Source organism: Moschus berezovskii, chromosome 13, assembly GCF_049115385.1.
Source record: "Moschus berezovskii isolate FMDL1 chromosome 13, NW_MosBer_1.0, whole genome shotgun sequence".
NCBI lineage: Eukaryota > Metazoa > Chordata > Mammalia > Artiodactyla > Moschidae > Moschus > Moschus berezovskii.
The window spans coordinates 9,018,742-9,042,832 of NC_142472.1; the positions used below are offsets into that span (position 1 = coordinate 9,018,742).

The following is a 24,091-nucleotide window of genomic DNA, read 5'->3' on the forward strand; positions in this document are numbered from 1 at the left end:
GTCAGGTAGGCTAGTTTCCTTACTGTTTTAACATTTGCAAAGACAAAGCAGAACAGAATAAAACAGGCTGAGACAAATGTTCCCTCCTCAAAAGGTTGTGAAAACTGCATGACTGAAAAATGTATAAAACATTGCAGGATTATAGCAGCTTTGTAAAAGCAATGGGAATTACTAATTAACTCAACTTTTTCGTACTATCACCGTCTTAACTGAAAAGCAGAAGCTTTTAGGATGAAAAAATATATTTTAAGATATCTTCTTTTCTCTGGTTCATCACAGTAGTCTTATACATTCTGGGAAAGTCATTAGCCCTGAAAAGTGATCTTTAGAAATGAAGGTGAGAGCATCAGAGATGCTGACAGACAGGCCCTCAGTGGAGCACTGCCCTTTTTGCTTGAGCGTGCGATGCAATTATTCAGAAACATTCCGGGTTTTTGCTATTTCTCTGAATACAAAACAAAGATTAGTCATCCATAGGTAGGAAAAATAAAGAGGAATAACCTAAAAGTCACCCTAATGGCACCCCAAAAGTCAGCAAATGAGAGAACTGAGGCTTGAACCTGCATGACTGGAGCTCATTGCTAGCCCACTAGTAAATATGAGATTACTTAGAACTAGGTAAGGGCTTCCCTGGTGTCTCAGCTGGTAAAGAATCCACCTGCAATGGGGGAGACCTGGGCTCGATCCCTGGGTCGGGAAGATCCCCCCTGGAGGAGGGCATGGCAACCCACTCCAGTATTCTTGCCTGGAGAATCCCATGGACCAAGGAGCCTGGCGGCTACAGTCCGAGGGGTCACGAAGAGTCGGATGTGACTGTGACTGAGCAACTAAGCACGGCACAGCACAGAACTGGGTGAAGTCAGAACCACCCTGCTCAGCTTTCTTTGTCAAAAAATTTAAATGCCTTGAAAGGGAGAGAGGGCGGTAGGCAAACCTAAAGCCCTGACGCTAGTGCCCTCCCTGGATCACCAGCTGAGATATACAACTTTCTGGGCAAGAAAATGGTGAAGGGTGAATAATTGGTCCTAACTGAGAGATTCTGAAGCAACTCACCTGCTTACCCAGGCTTCCAGTGCCCTGGAAACATCTTTCACAAACAAAAGTGAATACCTGGGATACTTGATCATCACACTCATTTTACAGAGTGTGTTGCTTTGAAATTCATAGAGCTTCCCTTCTATACACCAAAGATAAGCGTTACCATGACTCTGGTATTTGATTAGAGAGTGATTTTTTTCTTGTTGACTTTTGGCAAGTGGCCAAAAGCTTGGGATTTTCCTGTGCTCTTAAAGTTTCCCACTACCAGATACTGCAAGCAGAAGAGGGCTATAGGAATATTCATGGGTCAGTCTTTATTGCTAGATTAAAGCCCCACCCAAACCAATCCCTCTTACCTTAGAGATTCCCAACCTGATAACCTGATTTATAAAACTGGCTGGTGCCTCATAACGTCCACTATTCGACAGACCTCATGAAGGTGGTTCTCACCTTGTCTGTAGGCTAGGATCATTTGAGGAGCTTTTTTTAAAAAAAAAAAGTTCCTGATGCCCTAAACTCACTCGCAGAGACTCTGATTTAATTTCATTGCTCTGGAGTTGGGCATAGCCATCCTGTCTTATAAGGCTTCTCTGGTGGCTCAGAAGGTTAAGCATCTGCCTGCAATGCTGGAGACCCAGGTTCGATCCCTGGGTCAGGAAGATGCCCTGGAGAAGGAAATGGCAACCCACTCCGGTACTCTTGCTTGGAAAATCCCATGGACAGAGGAGCCTGGTGGGCTATAATCCATGGGGTCACAAGGAGTCGGACACGACTGAGCAACTTTACTTTCACTTTTCACTTTCTTTCATCCTGTCTTATGAATACAACTAGTTTTAAAGTGTATCCAGGGTTGAACACGACTGAGCGACTTCACTTTCACTTTTCACTTTCACGCTTTGGAGAAGGAAATGGCAACCCATTCCAGTGTTCTTGCCTGGAGAATCCCAGGACGGGGGAGCCTGGTGGGCTGCCGTCTATGGGGTCGCACAGAGTCGGACGCGACTGAAGCGGCTTAGCAGCAGCAGCAGCAGCAGGGTTGAATGAAATTCACTATCATATGGAGACTGGAGTGTTCCACAGAATGAACAAAGTAGCATGTACATCTTCATTATTCTTACTCCCCTAGGCCTTGTGGCATTGCTTTATAGTTGTGTTAGATACAAAAAGGATGAAAACCCATAATGATGTTTCAATTAATGTGAGTATCTTTGGTTGTGACAAGCACCATGGATCTGTCATGGTCAACTCTGAATGGGCTTCCACATTACAGTGGTTCTATGGATTCACTTTCTGTTTTCCGCCTATAAATGATAATATCTATTATTTTATAATTCAGGTCTCAGTCAAAACCCTGGGGAGGGGGAAAGATTTTTTTTTTAATACAGTACAGGGCTTCCCTTGTGGCTCAGCTGGTAAAGAATCCACCTGCAATGCGAGAGACCAGGATTCAATCCCTGGGTTGGAAAGATCCTCTGGAGAAGGTAAAGGCTACCCACTCCAGTATTCCGGCCTGGAGATTTCCATGGACTATATAGTCCATGGGGTCACAAAGAGTCAGACACAACTGAGTGACTTTCACTTTCAGTCATTTTAAACTGTCTTCTATAATTTTACTCTTCCCTATACTATATTATTTTCATGAGTTCATGATGCATTTATTTTCTAGAATTATTCCACCTGGCCTATATCAATTATATGGCACCTACAAAACCACATGGGCTTGCCAGGTGGTGCAGTGGTAAAGAATCTGCCTGTTAATGCAGGAGGTGCAAGAGATGTGAGTTTGATCCCTGGGTTGGGAAGGTCCCCTGGAGGAGGAAATGGCAAGCTTCTACAGTATTCTTGCAGTCCATGGGGTCGCAAAGAGTTGGAAATGACTGAGCATACACACAATACCATCAGACATATATGAAGGTTAGAATAAATACATTTGAATAGGTTCGGATGGAATAGTTTGCATGGGCAGATGCACAATTATAGTTTTCCCTAAAATAAATCAGGAGTTATCCTATGGTGCCAATCCTTTCACAATATTCGCAAGATGGGACAGTTCAGGTAATATAGAAGAAAGTGAAAACATCCAATGACTTTCTTCCATGAAGAAGGAATACTTCGGAGACATCCCTGGTGGTCCAGTGGTTAAGACTCTACACTTCCAATTCAGAGGGTGCGAGTTCAGTCCCTGGTTGGGTGACTGACATCCCACCTGCTGCATAGCGCAGCCAAAAAATTAAAAAAAGAAGAAATACTGAGAGTTGCCATGACACAAATATTCAGTAACTCCACACTCATGTTTAACATTAAATAATGTAATAGAAGTAAGCAAACATAAGACTCATTCCTCCATAAGGGTATTATAAGCCCCTAGAATCCTACAGAAGACAGTTCAATGCTAGTTTGCATCCTGAAAGTGAAGATCCACAAAACCTGATGCCCTTGAATGTTCTTGTAGGGATAATTCTGAAGGGTCATGGCCAGCCATTCTCCTTTCATCATCTGAGTAGCACAGACATCTTGAGATCCCAAGATCAGTAACATATAGTAATTGGAAGAGAGAATGTAATCTCTCCCCTCACTCTATTCAGAGAAAACATGTGCCTTGGAATTAAATAGAACACAATTTAGAAAGTCCATTTAAAATCATGTACTGAGTAGACCCACAGATTTAAGTCAAAATTGCCCACATCTTTCAAATTATTTATTCTTTGTGGAATACAAGCAAGAGCCTAAACCTAAGATATTTTCCTTGTATATTTACTTCAACACTTTAGTGCTTTCATTGCCTCTTCTGGGCTGGTCCTCTTAGACTTGAATTAAGAATACAAATGGGAGCAGATAACCTCTCATAATTAATGATTATCTTATAAATGTGTCTATGATAAAATCTCCAAGCAGTCATCACCAAGAATAATGCTAGACACGTCCCAGGAGGTTCAGTGGTTAAGACTCTGCACTTAATCGCAAGGGGTGAGGGTTCGATCCCTGATCTGGCAACTAAGATCCTACATGGCATGTGGCCAAAGGGGAAAAATAAGAATGATGCTAAAATACTCACTACATAATCATATGTAACCCTAGCATGGAAATGAATTATTAAGGATGTTAATTAAGACTTCTTAAAAAATCAATGATAGCATTGCCATCTGCAGTGTGAAACTTACATGCAAATACATTTTTGGTCAATAAAGGAAGAAATAGAACATGGAAACATTCTTATCTCTTCAGTGGGTAAAACTGAAACGTTTCCCTCTCCGTTTTTGTTTTCACTCACAGTTTTATGAAATATTAATGAAAATTCGCTCTCTGAAATTCGCACGCCATTCAGTTTGATTCGGAGAAGGCAATGGCAAGCCACTCCAGTACTCTTGCCTAGAAAATCGCATGGACAGAGGAGCCTGGTGGGCTGCAGTCCATGGGGTCGCTACTAGTCGGACACGACTGAGTGACTTCACTTTCACTTTTCACTTTCACACATTGGAGAAGGACAGGGCAACCCACTCCAGTGTTCTTGCCTGGAGAGTCCCAGGGATGGCGGAGCCTGGTCGGCTGCCATCTATGGGGTCGCACAGATTTGGACACGACTGAAGTGACTTAGCAGCAGCAGCAGCCGCAAATTTAGTATGCGGGCAGGTGCACGTCTTTTCTGGGCTCTGTTGATGGCATGTTGGTTCTGCAAGAGTAATTTAGCCTTGGGATTACCTTTTTAACTTCTTGCCTGTCCTACATTGAAATGATGAAGCAAACCTTCCACCTAAAGGACCAGAATAAATTCTCAACTTGGGCTTTTAAAATTTTCCTCTTTTAGGGTACAGTGGTTAAGACTTAACCTTCCAATGCAGGGAGTACGGATTTAATCGCTGGTCGGTCAGGAAGCTAAGATCCCATGTGCCTTGTGAGTGAAAAACCAAAACATAAAACAGAAACCATAGTTCAATAAAGACTTTAAAAACAGTCCACATTAAAAAAAAATCTTTAAAATAAAATTCTGCTCTTTGAGTGTCTTCCTAGCTGATTTTTTCTGGTATCAAATGGTATTGGAAACTGTGACGCTAGAGTCGTGATTACAGGCTTGATTCTGTTTATTATCCCACCGTTCTTCAGAATGCTATAGGGAGCCTGCTAAGATCTACAAATCAGAGCTCAAGTGCTGTCTTGACTCATAATAGAAACTTCTTAAGTAGAGAGATAGAAGGTAATGAACTGGAACCTCTCAGAAGGTTATAACAGACATAATGTCTCTCAAGTAGAAATGAAACAGAGAAGTGATGGGGGTAGGTACTCTGCTTCTCCCTGCCCGTTGGTGACAGACCATCTTTCTCTTTGCAGCACTGTTCAACCTCATACCAGTGGGACTGCGCGTCGTTGCAATCCAGGGAGTGAAGACAGGGTTGTACGTAGCCATGAATGGAGAAGGTTACCTCTACCCATCAGTAAGTAACACATCCAAGGTATTGTCCATCCATCTAAGGTCTGCAAAACAGTGATAGCAGCCACCACAAAAAGGAGAATGTTCTGTCTAGTGATGCTTTCAGTTTCGCTTCATTGTTAGACCTTTACAACAATGTCTAGGAGCTATTAATTCATGATTCAGCAATGTTTGATAATTCATCAGTGTATCAAGTAGAAGAGGAATATTACCTCTTAAAGTTGTGCATTTGCATATTTTTATATGTCCCAGTTCATCGAAAATTCAGAAATTTTGAAGGGATTGGCTTCAAGAGATCTTATCCACTTTATCCAAATATTCCAATTTTTAAGTTTTCTGTTAGGTGGTTAATGTTATATAAGCAGATCGTTTTCTTTCCTTCCTTTTATATGTAAGGCGGAGAACACAGGCTGATACTTTATAGGCTAAGAAAAATGAAGTAATATCTGTCCACTTTTAAATCCAAATGAAATTTTATTACCTAATTGCTGTTAGAAAGGATTGATATTAATGTAATCTTTTTCTATTACTGTTTAGAAATGTACTTTTCTTAGGGAGTTTCTTGTAAAAGGTTATTTTGCAAAAAGAGACAGAGTAAATGTAATTCTAAAAGAGAAAACTGAGGAGAGAGTAGTTCTTTTAAAAAATAAAAATTGAGATTGAGTAAGTGTTTTACTGGGAAAATGTTTCTAATATCAAATGTATATCACATTTAAATGTAAGCAAGTCTTTGTTTTGTGTTAATGTGTATTAACATCTGAGCACCTTTCCATTCTCTTCTGTAATATTTGCTGTTTACAACTAATTTGCATTCAGATGTGCTGTGTACATATATTATAATGCAGTTAGAATTCGTATATGTCACAGGTCCAAGCAATAGAGACTTAAGATGGAAATACTTCTTTCCACTATCCCTTGAGCAAAAACTGACAGATTAAAGTCATAGAGCCTCGGAGGAGATTCTCTAATTTGGTTTGCATGTCATCTTTCTATCAATTCTTTAAAACTCTGTTGTTAAATATTGTCATAAAAAATGTATACATGCATATATTTTACACACATACACACACACCACTAAAACTTAAGCAGAACAGAAGGGTTCTGTGGGGACTCCCATGAAATGAGATATATTTTCTTCAGCAAAATCTGGGACAATCCTGTCAAGGAAAATGAAATGTGAGTCGTGGATTCCCTTCCTGTTGAGCTGAGACATGCTCTAGTCTTTCTGGAAACTTCTTTCTCATTCCCTCAAGGCCATTCCTGTATGCAGACCTGGGCCCTGCATTATGCAAATTGCATTTGGTTGGCCAAGATAAATATTCAACATATTGGGAGCCAGAGGAAGCTGGAATTCCCTATCTCCTCTTTAGAAAAGCTCTACTCAGATAAAGATCATTTCCTAGATCATTGCCTTATCTCAAATGAAAGTCAGTTTCATGGGTTTGACATGTGTGCTCTTATTTTTGTTTCTTTGTCTCCCCCAGTCATCTCTGAAATGCCTAAAAGTGATCAGATGCAGTTTCTGCCATCGCCTCTAGTTCTGATCCTGCAGATGATTTTATTGTGTTTTCCTGCTCTAGTGTATGCATTGATGTCAGGGGAAGTGTGAACGTTTGTTTGATCTCTTGCTTCTGAGATGCTGTTTTCTTGTGATGGGGTTGCACCTGGATGGCATTTTTTTTAAGGTAGAGAATATCAGAGTGAGTCTGTGTCTTGGCTTAAAATCCAAGTGCTGGTTATGTTCTGTGCAGCGTAAGTGGTGGGAGAAGAATAGGGTGAGGACAGAGCCAGCTGCCTGGTTCAGTCCTCACACCTTGAATAAGGTCTTTCTACCCAAGAATCAGATCTTGGGGGAGCAGCACGCACCCAGGATTTGTCCTGGGAAGAGCATCAGGCTTTTTACCCGACCTGTGGTTTTCTGCTCTCACCTCCTAAGTTCTCCAGTTCTTTGGTTTCTGGGCCTTCCAGTTGAGGTCCTTGAGTTTCTGAATTTCAGGACTTGGGTTTTCTCTTCTCATATTTGACTCCATGCTCTGAACCCAGGACCTAGAAAGGAGCACTCTATTCACCCAGCTTACCCCTGCCCAGGCCAGGCCCTTAAAATCCTCAGCATCTTATAGAAAAAGGATTTAGACCAAAATCGTGTGTGATTTCCAGTTTTTACTAATATTCTCTAGTGAAAGTGCTCTGTTTATTTCAAGGTAATGGAATTTGAACTTCAAATACTTCAGGAGAAAGGAATGTTTTCCCATATTCAGTCCTTTATTCCATTATTAGTTTCTGAGAACCTAGAAATAAGAATCTAGCACAAGACAATGTCACAGCTACTATAATAGATAATGATAAAAATAGTTAATATTTACCTGGTGCACTCTCCGTAGTACTGTTCTAAGAGTGTTGCAGCCTTAGCTCATTTAATCCTCCCAACCAATTAAGCAAATACCATTAAAATGATATTACAGACACACAGAGAGCCTAAAGAGTCAACAGTCACCCAGGTAGTAAAAAGAGAAGACAGGATTTGAGCCTTATTAGTCGGACTCATTAGATCACTTTTAACTGTTGCACCATAAGGCTTTCACGCACCAGACATTTTTCATAATATGGTCTGGCACCTATCCTAGCAAGAAGTTATAAACACAGGATGATGCCATAAAAATCTTTAGGGAATTGTTACCTAGGGAATTGTTAATTTCAAACGTTAAGAAGTATCATTTGAAACATAATCTGTTTCCTTCGGAGAATCTCAAGTAAAAGAAAATCACAGAAAATATTTATCGGGAGGAAAGTGGGATATTATATGTGTGTGCTCAGTCATTCAGTCATGTCCGACTCTTTGCGACCCCATGGACTGTAGCCCACCAGGCTCCTCTGTCCGTGGAATTTTCCAGACAAGAATACTGGAGTAGGTAGCCATTTCCTACTCCAGGGGATCTTCACGACCCAGGGAGTGAACCAGAATCGCTTGCATCTCCAGCATTGGCAGGCGGATTCTTTACCGCTGAGCCACCTGGGGAGTATATATTGATATTGATATTAACACCACCTGGGAAGTACATATTGCTATCATATACTGGGTGTTTACTATTCTTAAAATGCATTCCGTGTAACGTTTGAGCTTAAACTTTAAAGCTAACATGGGTTAACCCAACCACGAAGTTTTGAACTAAGCTGAGTAACTCTTTTAAAAGGAAAACTCCACTCAAGCTACGATTTAAAGAAAAAATTTGATATAAACATTGAAGTCTGAGAAATGAAGGAGTCTGTTTTGTGCCCACTTTTAAAAGATCAAATTAGACTAGTGTCTGACATAAGATCAGTTTTGTTGAGAATCTATAGATTTGGAATGTAGACAATAAAATACTGAGATCTCTCAAAGTGAGTTCCATTAAGTGAAAGTCACTGTTGGAATCTGACTCGAAATTCTCATAATCCCTTGCCATCCAAATGAAGATATTTAATTTGTCAGATAATTTCACCTCAGGGGGATGAAAGAAGGAATCTTGACTGAGATGTAAATAATCACATTTCCAATGCTGAAGGCACTTGTTCCCTGTGGAATCTTTTCATCAACATGACAATAGTCATTTGTTTTGTGGTCATAACGATTGTAATATGTTACTTGAAGAAGCCTCTCAAGAGATTTGATGTCAGATACAGTTTGCTTGAAGGCAGAACACAGGCTGTAAGGTCACAGAACAGAAACTGACAAGGAGATACTTGTTTAAAGATTTAGTTTAAAATAATGTTTAGGAAACAAAATGCATGTTGACCAACTCCAAACTATTTATAGTGCTGTGAAGAACAGTCAAGGGTTTGTTTCTTTTTGTTTTTGGTTTGTTTTCTCCCTTCCAAACAACCTACAACTTTGAAAGACTAAGTTAATCCTCCATAGAAAGTTAAGGTTCGGATGTAAATTCCAAGCATGCAAGAAAACTTGGGATGAAAGAAAAATAGCATTCATCAGTTGGGCAGAAATAGAGGATAGTTGAAGCCAAAGGGTGTTTCTGATACAAGAAAGTGAGGGGTTGTGGGGGAAGGAAAGAAAGGAGACTGATGGTAAAATGGACAAAACCCAGGATCTTGGATCTAAGGCGGGAAAACAGGTTCCTTGGATGCTTTAAGATAATTTGGGGTGTTAAAATCCTGGTTTCAATCTGGTAGACTTTTCTCGATGATGAGGTAAAAAAATGTACATAAAATGTATAAAGATTCATTTTCATTGTCTTATCACAGGCTGACATTTATGTGAATATTGTTTTCCAAAGTGGGGCTGTAAATGTTTCTGTTACCCCAATGCAGGCGTCTAGAGAAACAGTGAGCCCTGGTGTTCTCCTGAAATCGGTATTTCATCTGAGTCTCTTAAACCAAGTGATGGAAGTGGAGAGGAAGACGATTTCTTTCCATGTAGATTTTAAAAACAAATCACGAAAAGCATTGTAAATACCAGGACTCGTACGAGTCACATGGACAAATGGGAAAAATAACGATTCCCTGGGTGAACCTCTAGATATTTCAATCCAGTATGTCTGGGGGGAGGCCCAGGAATCCACAGTTTAATAAGAATCCTCCTTCACTGGTGGGTGATTCTAAAGCTGGTAGCCCAATGACCAACCTCCACAAAACAAGCATTGTTTCCACGGCTGGTGGGGGCGATGATGGTAGCTTTAGACCAAAATGGTGAGAGTAGATTTGGTGGAAATTGGTAGGCAGATGACCCAGGCCCAGAAACTAACACTGGGTGAAATAAAATATTTGATTTCCCTAACTTCATCTGCCACTAAGTTGAACTTAGTAGAAATTTGAAGGAGAGCTGCATGCTTCTTCGCTCAGGCCCTGGGATATCTGGCCGCTGACACTATACAGGCACACTGATTGTGTGTGTTGGCGTGGGGCAGCGGGGTAGTGAAATAGTCTATAATTACGGAGGAGGAAAGCTAAATGCTATGTATCCTGAAAAAAAGTATTTTCAGGGATCTCAAAATCTTATCTAGTTGGCCTGAGATAATTTTTCTATTATAGTTGCATCTTTCAGAAATAGTCTCATGACCCTCTCTGCAGAGGGGGCCCGCTGTCCCTGCTCTGTGCCGGCGGGCATCTCTCACGCGTCTTGATTTGTGTTGTTGTCTGTCCTCCACTTAATAAGATCAACCAGACCGCAGTCTCAGATCTCCCGGCCGCCTCCTGCCGTCAGTGATGCATCCTTCCGCCCAGTCCACAGCTCTGGCAAAACAAGACGGAACAGTGTTCTTTTCTTCTTGATGTTTGGCCCTCTGTTCATGGCTCAGGTTTGGGCATAAAGATGGAACCGCTATGTTATGTCGCAGCGCGGTATCTAACTCCTGCCAACGCTTTCTCTTCTTGCCTGGAAGTTTCTTCTCCACAGGCATACACGATCCCTCCCCTGTATTTCTGTGCCCATGGAGCCTAGTGTGAGATCTTCCCTCATCCCTGATACCCGCCTTGTCTCGGAATGACATCTCTGGACACCCGTCCTCAGGAAACTGCCCGCTATGTACCCCAGTGCTGGTGGGCCGCCCACACATGCCTCCCACTTCCTGTTTTACTTTATGTACCAGGCAGTGGATGAGATGAATCCTGTGTGCAGTGTGGCCACAGGGACAACAGCTCCTTGACTGAATAAAGGAAGACACGCCACACACAGTAACTTTGTTTCTAGACACGAGTTAGCTTTGTTTCTGGGCCAAGAGACACTGGTGTTGGCAACTCGGGAGTTAAGGGACTGGAAAGGGTGGAGAGATATTTGAAGATGGTTCTTGAGACGTTATGGAGAGTTTCCCTAGTGGCTCAGTGGTAAAGCCTCTGCCTGCCAATGCAGGAGACATGGGTTTAATCCCTGATCTGGGAAGACTCCCACATGTGGTGGAGCCACTAAGCCTGTGTGCCAAACTGTTAAGCCCGTGCTCTAGAACCCCGGAGCCACAACTAATGAGCCCAGATGCCACAACTACTGAAGCCCTTGAGCCCCAGGGTCCATGCCCCACCACAAGAGAAGCTACCACAATGAGAAACCTGCATACCACAGCTATGGCTCACGAGTATGGCTCAAGCTCACAGCTATGGCTCACGAGTATGGCTCACAGCTATGGCTCAAGAGTAGCCACGCTCTTTGAAACTAGAGAAAAGCCCATGCAGCAGTGAAGACCCAGCACAGCCAAAAATACATATAAAGAAAGAAGTTATGGAAAGAAGTCTGTGGTTGCCTAGGTATGGGAGGCAACAGAATCATGGCTCACTCTGATATGAATAAATCAGAACCTGGTGAGCTGTGATGCTTCCCTTGAAGAAAACAAAACCCAGAAGGAGGAGGGAGCTGGGGTGGATGAAGATGCTGCTTTCAGTTGGACCAGGATTTCCAGGTGTGTTAATAACCCCACTAATGACAACTGGATGATGCTGAAACTCGTGTGTCCTGGAAGAGTCCATCTAAGGCTGTCTTAGGAATGGTTTGCAGGTGGCGAAAGAATTGTTCTGTGATGGATGATGGTGTTTTCCTTTTCCTCCAGAATGTCAGACAGAGCTGAAGAAGTTGGGTTGACAGCATCTGAATAGAGGAAGTTAGATGTTAGAAAGAACCTTATTAAATAGCATGACTTCTTCAAAAAGCTTTCTAATATATTTTGCCTGATTTGTAAATATACAGAATCAATAGGAGCAATTTGGGACACCAGGTAATAAAGCAGAGGACTAGCTGAGTACATTCATATCTTGTACCTTTATAAAAATGATGCTAATAACATGGGAACAATGTATCGGAACTTCTGATATTCTTACAGTAATTCACAATCCTCATTATACATACGACTTCCTCAGATAGCACTGTAAATATCCAGACTCCAGGACATTAACCTAAAAGGTTAATGAAACCCCAATTCAGAATTTTGAATATGCATTTTTAACACACGTGCCTGAAGGAGCACCCCTTGATAAGGAAGGGTCTGCATCACTGACTCAGGAGCTGTAACTCTGAGATGACATGATTTTATATATACATCATTGCTTTATTACTATTGTTGTTGTTATTACAAATTCATGGTCCACTTGAAGCCCCCATGAAGTAAGCAGAGTGTGTTGTGTGTTCAGTCTCTCAGTCATGTCCCACTCTTTCATGAACCCGTGAACTGTAGCTCTCCAGGCTCCTCTGTCCATGGGATTTCCCAGGCAAGAATACTGGAGTGGGTTGCCATTTCCTTCTCCAGGGGACCTTCCCTACTTAGGGATCAAACTCACGTCTCCTGCATTGGCAGGCGGATTCTTTACCACTGAGCCACCAGGCAAGCCTGATGAAGTAAGCAGAATGACATGACCGGTAAAAATGCTCACCTTTCCCACTGACCAGGTGTGTTGGCCTTTGAGGAAGTGCACAGAGAAAAGTCCCAGCTGCGATGACTTGGTTCAATCTGGAAAGAATAGGACAAGAAATGTGACCTGGAGCATCAAGATAAAATAAGGAAAGACAGGAATCTTGCTGAAACTTAAGAAAATAAAGTAAGAGAAACAGAAGGAAAGACATTGAATGTCCGACTAATAACAGCTGCTTTTCAATCCTGGAAGAGAGATGTCTCCATCTTGTAAAGCTCGAGGGGTCTCCCTGAGATGATGGGCCTGGGGCCAGCGGGCACATCCTGGCCTGAAGGGTGGTTCAGATCAAGCACATCCTGTAAACAGCAGGTTTCCAGTGACAACGGATCTGGATTGCTTCAGATGCGAACTCTTTTGAGATTTTTTAAAATTATTAATGAAATAAATATATCTATCTGTTGTTTATTTTTTCCTAAGCCTGAGACTAGTTTGGTTTTCTCTCGGCAGTACTTTCCTACACAAGTCCCATTCCTGAAACAAAGGAGGTTCCCTCCTGCCTTAGATGGTCAGCAGGTTCCTGGGGTTTTGAGTATCTTTTCTGGGTCCTGAGTAGAGTGGATTGATCCCATGTGGGCCCATCATTTTATACACACACACGCGTATATTTTAACTATACCGAAGACTCACAAAAATTAAACACGTCTGATATCAAAAGAGTGTGTAAGAAATATACAGAAGATTATTGCTGCTCAGTATAATTACTCGACGTTTAAATGTAGGCTGAAGAGCCAAGCACTCTGCAGAGATGTGTATAATCATAAATCCCGTTATTTGCTCATTCAGATCAACCCACATTATGCCATGCCTCCCATTGACAGCTATAGTGTGTTGTATGCACTGGGGCTTCAAAGATGTGTGAAAAATTCCTGATTTAAAAACAGACAAACAAACCCTCTAAAGTGAAATAGACAGGAGGAAACCATCCAGAGGACATCTTGACTAGATGAATAATTCTAAGACTCTTTTCTCCTATCTCTTCACCGAATCTGTAATTACGTGATTATATTTGTACATTTCTTATCACTCCTTCGATAGCGATGGATACGTAGGAAGTCTTCAGTCTGTAGTTCTTGATTGCTCATTGTTCAGGTGGAATCAGTTTCACCAGCAGATTTTATTAATCTGCTCCTTGAGTGCCTTCCTTGTGCGTGATATGTATTATGCATGCCACTCATCATTTCCCCACGAAAAACATTAAACATCAGCAGAGAAGAGATGAGTCTGTTTATTTCTTGAGTTGGAATTGCAGAAAAGCAGTTATTTACACATTTCCTTTTCTGAAAGGGCATGATAATCCCACAGAGGCAGAACTCAGATATGCAATGTCTGCCTCTAACATATTTGCATTAATGAGTTGAGTGGTGATGCTACCTTCCCCTGGAAAAAAAGAATCTCAAGCAAAAAAGTAAGCCTTGACTTCTAGTAAATGTCACTACCACTTAAACTTGAACAATTTAAAGCAAGAGCATGAATAATGGTAATTAGAATAGCGATGCAGAAAGGATTTTATTATTTCCATATGTTCGTAAATGATATAGTGAGAAAGAAAAAAATCATCACAGTTTGCAATTGTTTCCTATTTTACTATTAATGTAAAGTACTGTAGATAGCAACAAAATGTAAGTTATATCTAAATGTTCCAATTTTTTAAAAAAATCTGTATTCGTAAAGGACGGATGGTAGATGGTGAAAGGAATTTTTATATGTAAGGAGTTTTGAGGACTACCTGAAAAATTGAATCCTAAATCAAAACATAAGATTTGAGAATGAACTCTTTATTTTCATTCTCCACACCATGAAACAACTGCAAAAAACTCCATAAATGCTAAGAAGGTTGACGTACCATATGCATGCATGCTCAGTTGCTTGGTCGTTTCTGGCTCTTTGTGACCCCATGTATGTAGCCCTCCAGGCTCCTTGGTCCATGGAATTTTCCCAGAAAGAATACTGAAGTGGCACCATTTCCTTTTCCAGATATACTATATAAGGAATGATAAATCAGCTCTAACATTAAAGCATAATTAATATTACTAAAATTGGGGGGAAATTATGATCTTTAAAAGTTGTTTGTGTATGTGGGAGGCCTCCTTACTAAAATTGCATTCACCATCCACTCAAGTAAAATGGAAGGTGTTTGTTTCTGATTCCATGCTTTACTGTTAGAGAATTCTTTTTATTTCTGGGAATGGGGTTGTATGTAAGCTACTCTGAGAACCTAAGAACCATGAGTTCATAGTGGGCTCTGAATAGAAGTTGGGTATTTCTCTAAGTTTCCTCAGTGCAACCCATTTCTTAGTAGTTTATATTTCATTTCTTAGTTACTTGGAAATTAACAAGAAAAATAATTTATAAAATAGCTCATAAAAATATGACTTTTTTTCTTCATAAAAACTACTATAGCAATCATTTTTGAAAAACCAAATTGGCTGTTTTATATCACGTTATTTACTAAAATTGGCAAAGCTGTTCCTTTTATGATAATTTTCCTGTTCCTTTTTCTTTATGCTATTTGTTTCCACTGATTTTTAGAGCTATGGTATTATTGAGAGAATGATGACTGTTCACTCATCTAAAATTGTTGGTCACAGCTTCTTTCTAACATAGCTGTCAATCAATATTGATCCAATACATGCTGCTGCTGCTGCTGCTAAGTCACTTCAGTCATGTCCGACTCTGTGTGACCCCATAGACGGAAGCCCACCAGGCTCCCCCATCCCTGGGATTCTCCAGGCAAGAACACTGGAGTGGGTTGCCATTTCCTTCTCCAATGTGTGAAAGTGAAAAGTGAAAGTGAAGTCGCTCAGTCGTGTCCGACCCTTAGCGACCCCACGGACTGCAGCCTACCAGGCTCCTCCATCCATGGGATTTTCTAGGCAAGAGTACTGGAGTGGCTTGCCATTGCCTTCTCCTAATACATGCTGCTGCTGCTGCTGCTGCTAAGTCACTTCAGTCGTGTCCGACTCTGTGTGACCCCATAGATGGAAGCCCACCAGGCTCCCTCGTCCCTGGGATTCTCCAGGCAAGAACACTGGAGTGGGCTGCCATTTCCTTCTCCAAATACATGCTAGAACCTGGGAAATAATAATGAAAAAGACAGACATGGCCCCTGGCCTCATGGAACTTACTGTTTCCATATATGTGAACTCCATACACAGAATTATTTCTCTGTGTTATAGAAGGATGTTTTGTGCTCTGAGCTACATATGGTTTCACTCTGGTTGTTTGTCTTAAGGAAATGCATTCAATTTGGATCGCAGGTTCATGAAAAGGTACATAATGTTCTTTTGAGTAAAGACAGAGGAGATCTCTTGAGAGTTTTATTTAGAGTTAGATATTGGTTTTAAGATCTGACAACTATATAAAGTGAGGAGATGAGTCACTCGTTAATAGGTACGTCTCAGTCCCTGCAGAGGCATCCTAATTGGTGGTTATTTGCTGTCCCAGTGAAGATAGACACTGAAGAGGAGCGAGAGATATTTATGAGGCTTTAGAATTGCTGCGTCTCTGACAAGATGGAGATTTTTATTTGGTTATTGATCCAGGTCACCATTTAGCAGAAATAGTTAGGTGAACAAAGAGGAAATATCACTCCACTGTACTCTTATGCTGGTACAGATAGTACCTAAAGGTACTAGTCTGGCAAATGGTGAATATCGGTTTATGTCATGAGAGGAGAAGCTTTTACCAACGCCATAGAGGAAATCATCTGTGAATGCCTTTCACAAGGGATAATGACAAAGGGTTGCCCTTCACTGACTCCCCATTTGTGTTAACTTTTCCAGTTAAGGCGTCCCTGGTGACTCAGACAGTAAAGAATCTGCCTGCAATTTGGGAGACCTGGGTTCCATCCCTGGGTTGGGAAAGATCCCCTGGAGAAGGGAATGGCAACCCACTCCAGTGTTCTGGCCTGGAGAATTCCATGGACAGAGGAGCCTGGTGGGCTACAGTCCATGGAATTGCAAAGAATCAGAAATGATTGAGCATCTACTGAGTTGTTAATTATTTAAATATTGCCATTTATCATTTTGCTTTCTATCCTGCAATCATCAATTACTGTTATCAATAGAAGCAATGAGAAAATGTTTTGTATTAAGAATTTGCAGTGTAGGGGACATCTCTGGTGGTTTAGTGGTTAAGACTTTGCATTCCCAATGCAGGGGGCCTGGGGTTGATCCTGGATCAGGGAACTAAGATCCCACACCCTGCTATATTTAAAATGATAACCAACCAGAACCTACTATATAGCGTAGGGAACTATGCTCGATGTTATGTGGAAGTCTGGATGGGAGAGGCGTTTGGGGAGAATGGACTGATGTGTGTGTATGGCTGAGTCCCTTTGCTATCAGCCTGAAACTATTACAACATGGTTAATCGGCTGTTGTTGTTCAGCCACTAAGTTGTGTCTGACTCTTTGCAACCCCAAGGACTGCAGCACACCAGGCTTCCCTGTCCTTTATTATCTCCCAGAGTTTGATCAGATTCATGTCCGTTGAGTCAGTGATGCTATCTAACCATCTCCTCTTCTGCCAACCTCTTCTCCTTTTACCTTCAATTTTTCCCACATCAGGGTCTTTTTCCAGTGAGTCGGCTCTTTGCATCAGGTGGCCAAAGTATTGGAGCTTCAGCATCAGTCCTTCCAATGAATATTCAGGGTTGATTTTCTTTAGGATTGACTGTTTTGACCTCCTTGCAGTCCAAGGGACTCTCAAGAGTCTTCTACAGCACCACAGTTCTAAGGCATCAGTTCTGTGCTCAGCCTTCTTTATGGTCTAACTCTCACATCCATGCATCCTGGAAAAACCATAGCTTTGACTATGCGGACTTTTGTTGACAAAGTGACGTCTCTGTTTTTTAATACACTGTCTAGGTTTGTCATAGCTTTCCTTCAAAGGAGAAGGCATCTTTTAATATCCCAATACACAATACAAAGTTACATTAAAAAAAAAGAGTTTGCAATATAGGTAACTCTACCTACCACATACCTAACAGAGTTGCATATTTATTGTGGTGTTAGAAATAACTGTTTTTATTAGAAGTTAAATGTTCACAAATTTCAATCATAAATCTGTATTTCTAGGAATATTAATAACAGAAAAAACAACTTTCAAACTATTCAAAATTCTCTAGGCACCTTTAATCTAGAGGTGAGGTAAGAGGCATTTTCTTAATATCCATGGAGAAATAAATTGTAACATGAAATATATTAAAATAAGGAAGGAAATTATTAAGAAATTGTTCCACAGGTACCATAAATGGGTTAACTATTTATCTAATGCAGTTTCAGTCCTTTAAAAGGTTGTTTTTATAGACTTAGCAAGGCCAAATGTATACCCAGGAGAAATAACAGTGAGCGTTTATTTAATTTAAAATTACATTTCGTGAGAGTGCTTGTACATTGAAATGGGTAGACAGAAGAAATGCCTTGGGCAATAGTTCCCCTGTGTTTATCAAAAAATATATCAACACCTTGTAGGAATTTGAATGCAGACAAAGTTCTTATTAATTTTTATGCATCATTTATGCAATAGCAATAACCAAAAGAGGGGAAAGACACCATATCAGCAATATGCAATTGTTTAAGCCAAAGTCTGACTTTGTTCTCTGAGTCCTGAAAACCAGTCCTGATTTTATTATTTTATTTCTGATGGCCAGTCTTTGGGACCAATTAGAAATTCCTCAGACTCATCAAAATGTTAACTACCAGGACTAAAATACCATGTTTTTTAAATTTTTAATGAATAATAGCTTCATTAGACATTATGTTCCTAACATGACTACGGAAAACTATGGAATATGGTACACCATCGCACTTAATTTCATTTATTCAATATTCAAATCATTTGCTTAACGAGAGAGTTGCCCAAGGGTCTGCTGAAACACTGAATATCTGGCAAATTACTGTGTACTAATTGATTCAATAATAGCATGTTAAAATTACCTTAACCATTCTGCTCAATACTTAATTGCATTTCCTATTAATGTCGGTGTTCTACCAACAAGCCCTTCATGCTTTAAAATAATTTTTCACTCTGAAAAAAAGTGGTAGAACTGCATAATCGGTTACCTGATGTGATTTTACATTTGCGATGTCGATGGTGAGAATAACAAGATAAAGATGTAGAAATATCATACCCAAATTCTAGAAATGTGGAGACGGCAGAGTCCCAGAGTACTATGTATTCTGTAACTAATCTTGTTAATTCCACTTCAAAGTGAGTTTTTAAAGGATAACGCAGTAATCTTCAGGGGTGACTGCATAATACCCAGTGTGTTACCATGCCGGGAAGTCGAGTTCTTGCACTGTGGGCACTCCGTGGTGTGTGTGTGTGTTTGTGTCTAGGTGTTCTATAACCATAAACCACTATCAAGAAGACATCTCTTTCCCTCCACAATGAAAAGAGTACACACATAGAAATTAGGATTCTGATATGTAGATGTGGGCATTTGCTCTTCATACTCATCTAGACGTTCTTCTGAATACGTATCATGAAGTATTTGGGATAGTGTATAGGATTTATAGGGCTTCCCTGGTGGCTCAGCAGTAAAGAAATCTGCCTGCCAATGCAGGAGATGCAGGTTCGGTCCCTGGGTCAGGAAGAGCCCCTAGAGAAGGAAACGGAAATCCAGTCCAGCATTCTTGCCTGGAGAATCCCATGGACAGAGGAGCCTGGTGGGCTGCAATCCATGGGGTCACAAAAGAGCCAGATGTGACTTAGCTACTAAACAACAACATGAGATTTTTTATTAACAAACTTCTTTGGAGAATTCATTCTTCTACAACTCATTTCTTAGATGAACTATCGAGTGGGATTGGTAGGTGGACTTGTATCATAGGAGGAGAAAATAGCTAGCTCAGAAGACTCACCGAAGCAGGCGAGGCCACCCGCACAAACTGAAGCATTTGGGCCCTTTGTGTGACCTTGAGAATTCCGAATGACTTTTTACAACATGATGATGACATTTGAAAGGCTTTCCAAGAAATGGATGGAACACCCAATCATATTTTCTTTGATCTTCAGATCTTGGGATTATGTTCTGGCTGAATGATGGCAACTCATTATGTCAGGTCAGCACACACAGCCAAGCCTATCACAGACACGCCATGAGCAAGTCAGAACTTCCGCAGCTGTGCGATCAGCCTGGTGGGCAGAGTGCCAGCAGCAGGTCCTCTCTCTGGCCCGTCCTCCGGGCAGAGAGATCCCAGACTTGAAACGCCGGGTTGGCAGGGAGACAGGGGCCCTCTTCCTCTCCTCCTCGCACCTGCCCCAGGATCTCGCTTCAGATTTTTAGAAAGACTCAAGTTATGATTAACCACAAAGGGCATTTATGTTTATCCATCAGTGTGTTTACATACTTGAGATGTCAAGTAAAGATCACACTTAGGTATCATTCTTCAGATTAACACTCACACATTGTATAAGCTTGTAAGAGATCTGCAAACGTCATGCCTTTCTAAGTTTCATAAAGTCTAATGAGTTTCCAAGACAAAGGAAATAACCTTTCTGAGATCCTTTTCCAATTATGAAAGCAATAAGTTCATAGGAAAGAAAAATCTGGAGCTTTGGGGTAAAAAATATTTTCTTTTCTGTCTTTCAAGCTTTACAACTCAGTTCACTTCATTGGTAGACCTCAGGGTTTCTTTCTCATGCCTACAACTGTCATTACTATCTTTTCCTAGTGTCACATTGCTTTCACTCTGTCATTGAAATGACCTAGAAACAATCCCATGAAAGTTGATCCCATAAAAGAACATTTCTGTGGCATCTTTTGATGTCCTGAAACTAGACAAAAATCAATATAGTATAAATAAATATATTATCAAAAAGTTTATGCATGATTCTAAAGGGGAATTTTTACTGCTTTTTAAATTGATTTCCGTGAAAACTAAATTCATTCATTCTGTGGGTTTTACGGTTTTAAAACACAGAATATTATTTCATTTTGGTCATTATTTTAAAATGAAATTTTTGTTTCGACTTGCAGTAATATGTATCCTATGTCATATCCTTAAGAGGGCCATTTTATCACTTTCTTTGGAGAAAACACTTCATGGAAAGCCACCTGTATTTTTATCATATTGTTGATTTTGAAAATATAATTTATTTAATTGTGATGCATTTCTGGGTCTCCTAAAAGTGAGTCCCCTAGCTGAGTTTCCTAACTATTAAAAAGGTAATCATACTTCTATTCAAATTTGTATCAGAGAAATCACCCCATTGCAAGGAAAAGACTAGCATTCAAGGTTCTGATGAATATATTAGGAGAAAAGTATTTCATCCATATTTAGGTTTTGTTTTATTTTCCATTTAGCATTGTTATCCCGCCACATTGAATAAGTATATGATTATTTTATTTAGTGTATGTGTAACAACCAGGGAAATTTCTGGGTATCCGAATTGCCAAGATGAAATGTTTGTGTTTTCCTTGTAAAAGATACTTAAAAGAGGAAGAAGACATCCTTAGTTCAACTTTTCTCCTTTCAAGTTTAAAGGGAGAGTACCTGGACAATGGACTTCCCTAGTGGTTCAGTGGTAAAGAATCTGCCTGCCAATGCAGAAGATGCAAGTTTGATCCCTGGGTTGGGAAGAACCCCTGGAGAAGGAAATGGCAACCCACTCCAGTATTCTTGCTTGGGAAATCTCATGAGCAAAAGAGCCTGAAGGGCTACAGTCCTTGGGGTCGCAAAAATATCAGACACAACTTAGCAACTAAACAACAACAACCCAGATAATAGTATTTAAGTTCTTTTAATTTTCCTTCCTGCTAGGACCCTTGATGAGGTTGTTGGCCAGATGCTTAGTCTGTGCAGATTTCCACTTTTATATGCTTCATGATTGATTTTCCAAATGCTGATACATTTTAGAAATAGTTTTAATATTCATAAGTGAAATAAGGCATTACTTTGGATTATATATGTTTATATCTTTCTTCTTGGACCATATATTTTATTTTTAGTATCCTTTTTTTAAGAAAATCTTTTAGTTGGGTATTGATAGCACCAGTAATGAACTGGGTACACCTGGCAACTAAATTAGACACAGCTCCTACTAGATGAAGCTGCTGTCAACAGGATTATGACGGCGCAGCACAGAGCACTAAAGAAAAACGATGAAAAGATGCTCATGGTTGCCCGGTGACCAGATGGTTGGCACGCTGACCAGATATGTTCATTATCCATGCTAGTTTATGATTATGCACTGACCTCTGCCACACCAGGGACAGCCAGGACTCTTTGCCCTGGAATTCAAAGCTTTCTGCCAACCTCGAATCTGGTCCATTGCCTCTATCTTCACCACGTTCCCAAAGAGGAAATCTTCTCTCTTCTTGAAATACAGTGTGTTACTTGTGCTTCACTAATGGCTCTGACCCCACTTTTGCTTTGCTTGGAGAAAAAGGTTTTCTCAAGTTACCTTTTTGAAAAATCACTTTCTTTCCCCTCTTGATTTCTTTTCCCTCTCTCTCAGCACGCCTGCAATATTGTTTCTCTGTTTCCCTGTGTCCATCTTCTGATCTTTGCCACTACCCCCAGATCATACTTAGTTTCTGCCACTGGATAGTTTCAAATTAACCATTCACCTTTGGATGTATCTTTGTAAATGACCACTTTAGAGTCTGTTCTTTTCCATGCCAGCACCAATTCTCCCCATTTAGCTGTTATAATTCGAGGAGTCTCTCCCCAAGTTTTCTTATCAGATTAGAGCTATTGTTTGCTGTTTTATAAGTTGAGGGCATATCAAGACTTGTTAAGCAGATCGCTTAAGGTCTTAGGTTAGAGATGCTTTCAACATGCAACAGTTTGTGAAAGCTGTTGTAATGACAGTTGAAAAAATCCAGCACATATCTAAATTTCCACTGATATTACACTTTTAAAGACATTCTGCTTTTACCAATTAAGGTTGTGTTACAGGTTCCACAGCAGTTTTTCTTATCCCAGACATTTAACGAAAATCACTAAAGCCTAAAATATCATATTTACTGCTGCATAAGGACTTTATATATTTATTTATTTATTTTGGTCTTCTGCATTGCTCCCAAATCATGACATTTACAAAGGACCAACAGAGGTATGTGATGAGGACCTCAGAAGACAAGTCCTTCCAGGCTGGGAGTTCCCATTTTAACCAGATGATGGGGATTTTTCCATGTTTCCACCAATACTAGAGAGAATCAGCCCAAAGCAAAGATTTTCTTGATCCGAATTCATACATGTATATTTCTACATATCACAGGAAGTGGGAATGTTGGTCTCTGGCACTTGCCATACAATCTTTCAGATTTCCAGCATCATAACTCTGTCCTCTGAGTTAAATGTTATGGGTTCACCAAGGTATATTCAAGAATGCACGTGTATCTTGCAAGCAAATAGCTGCACATGATTTAGGGAAAGTGTGTGTGAGTGCGTGTGTGTGTGTGCTTAGTCGCTCAGTTGTGTCTGACTCTTTGTGATCCCATGGACCATAGCCTGTCAGGCTCCTCTGTCCAGTATAGTCTTCCTAAAACGAAAGTCAATAAGGATGTGCACTGAGAATTAGGTAATGGCTAGAATTTAACACTTCCTGTTTGAGAATTACTAAAGGGGAGAAGCATAATGGTGCTACTTATGCTAAGCCCGAAGTACCATGTTTTATAAACGGAGCAATTCAGTTCAGCCACAGAGCAAAGAATAAAATAGGAAGATAACTCAGCTATATGGTAAGAGATATGCTGAATAAAAGGGTTAGAGCATATAAATTTGTAGTTATAATGATAAATGAGCTTTAAGTATATGTCATTGACTCACCAGAGCCCCAAAGCCGAATGGTTTCTTTGGAAGGTGATGCTTTTGTATGTGGTCTTCAAGCCAATTTCAAGGAATGATGTCTTTTAGTGAGGACAGGAGTGAAGTGAACATGACATTTTGGGACAGTGAGTCTATGTATGGGTGACTTAATGGCAGAATTCACCAGTGGCACGAGTCTTGCTGTATATCTGGCTTTCCTAGTTTTCGTGAATGTCCGTAATTGGCAGTAATGCAGGGATCTTATTTCTCTCACTCATCTGTCATGGTTTTAAAAAGTTCTGTTCTAATGGCTTCCATTTGTCGCCTGATGTTTGTGATTTCAGGGGAAGAGACACAATCTGTTTGAGTTTAATATGATGGGATTTTGCATTGTGTGTGCTTTAAAGCAAATAGCATGTGTGGTCAATAATAAATTATGTTGGAAAACAAACCTCTGAGCTAAAACCTAACCTAAAGTAGACAAA

At 40.4% G+C, this 24,091-nt stretch overlaps 1 protein-coding gene across 1 annotated transcript in view; it reads left to right on the forward strand.

Moving 5' to 3' along the window:
- Window positions 1-24,091, forward strand: part of FGF14 (fibroblast growth factor 14) — a 170,661-nt gene that overhangs the window by 51,986 nt on the left and 94,584 nt on the right. Inside the window, exon 3 of the mRNA XM_055426642.2 lies at window positions 5,365-5,468. Coding sequence (XP_055282617.1) covers window positions 5,365-5,468 — 104 coding nt within the window. The remainder of the gene's footprint in view (window positions 1-5,364; window positions 5,469-24,091) is intronic.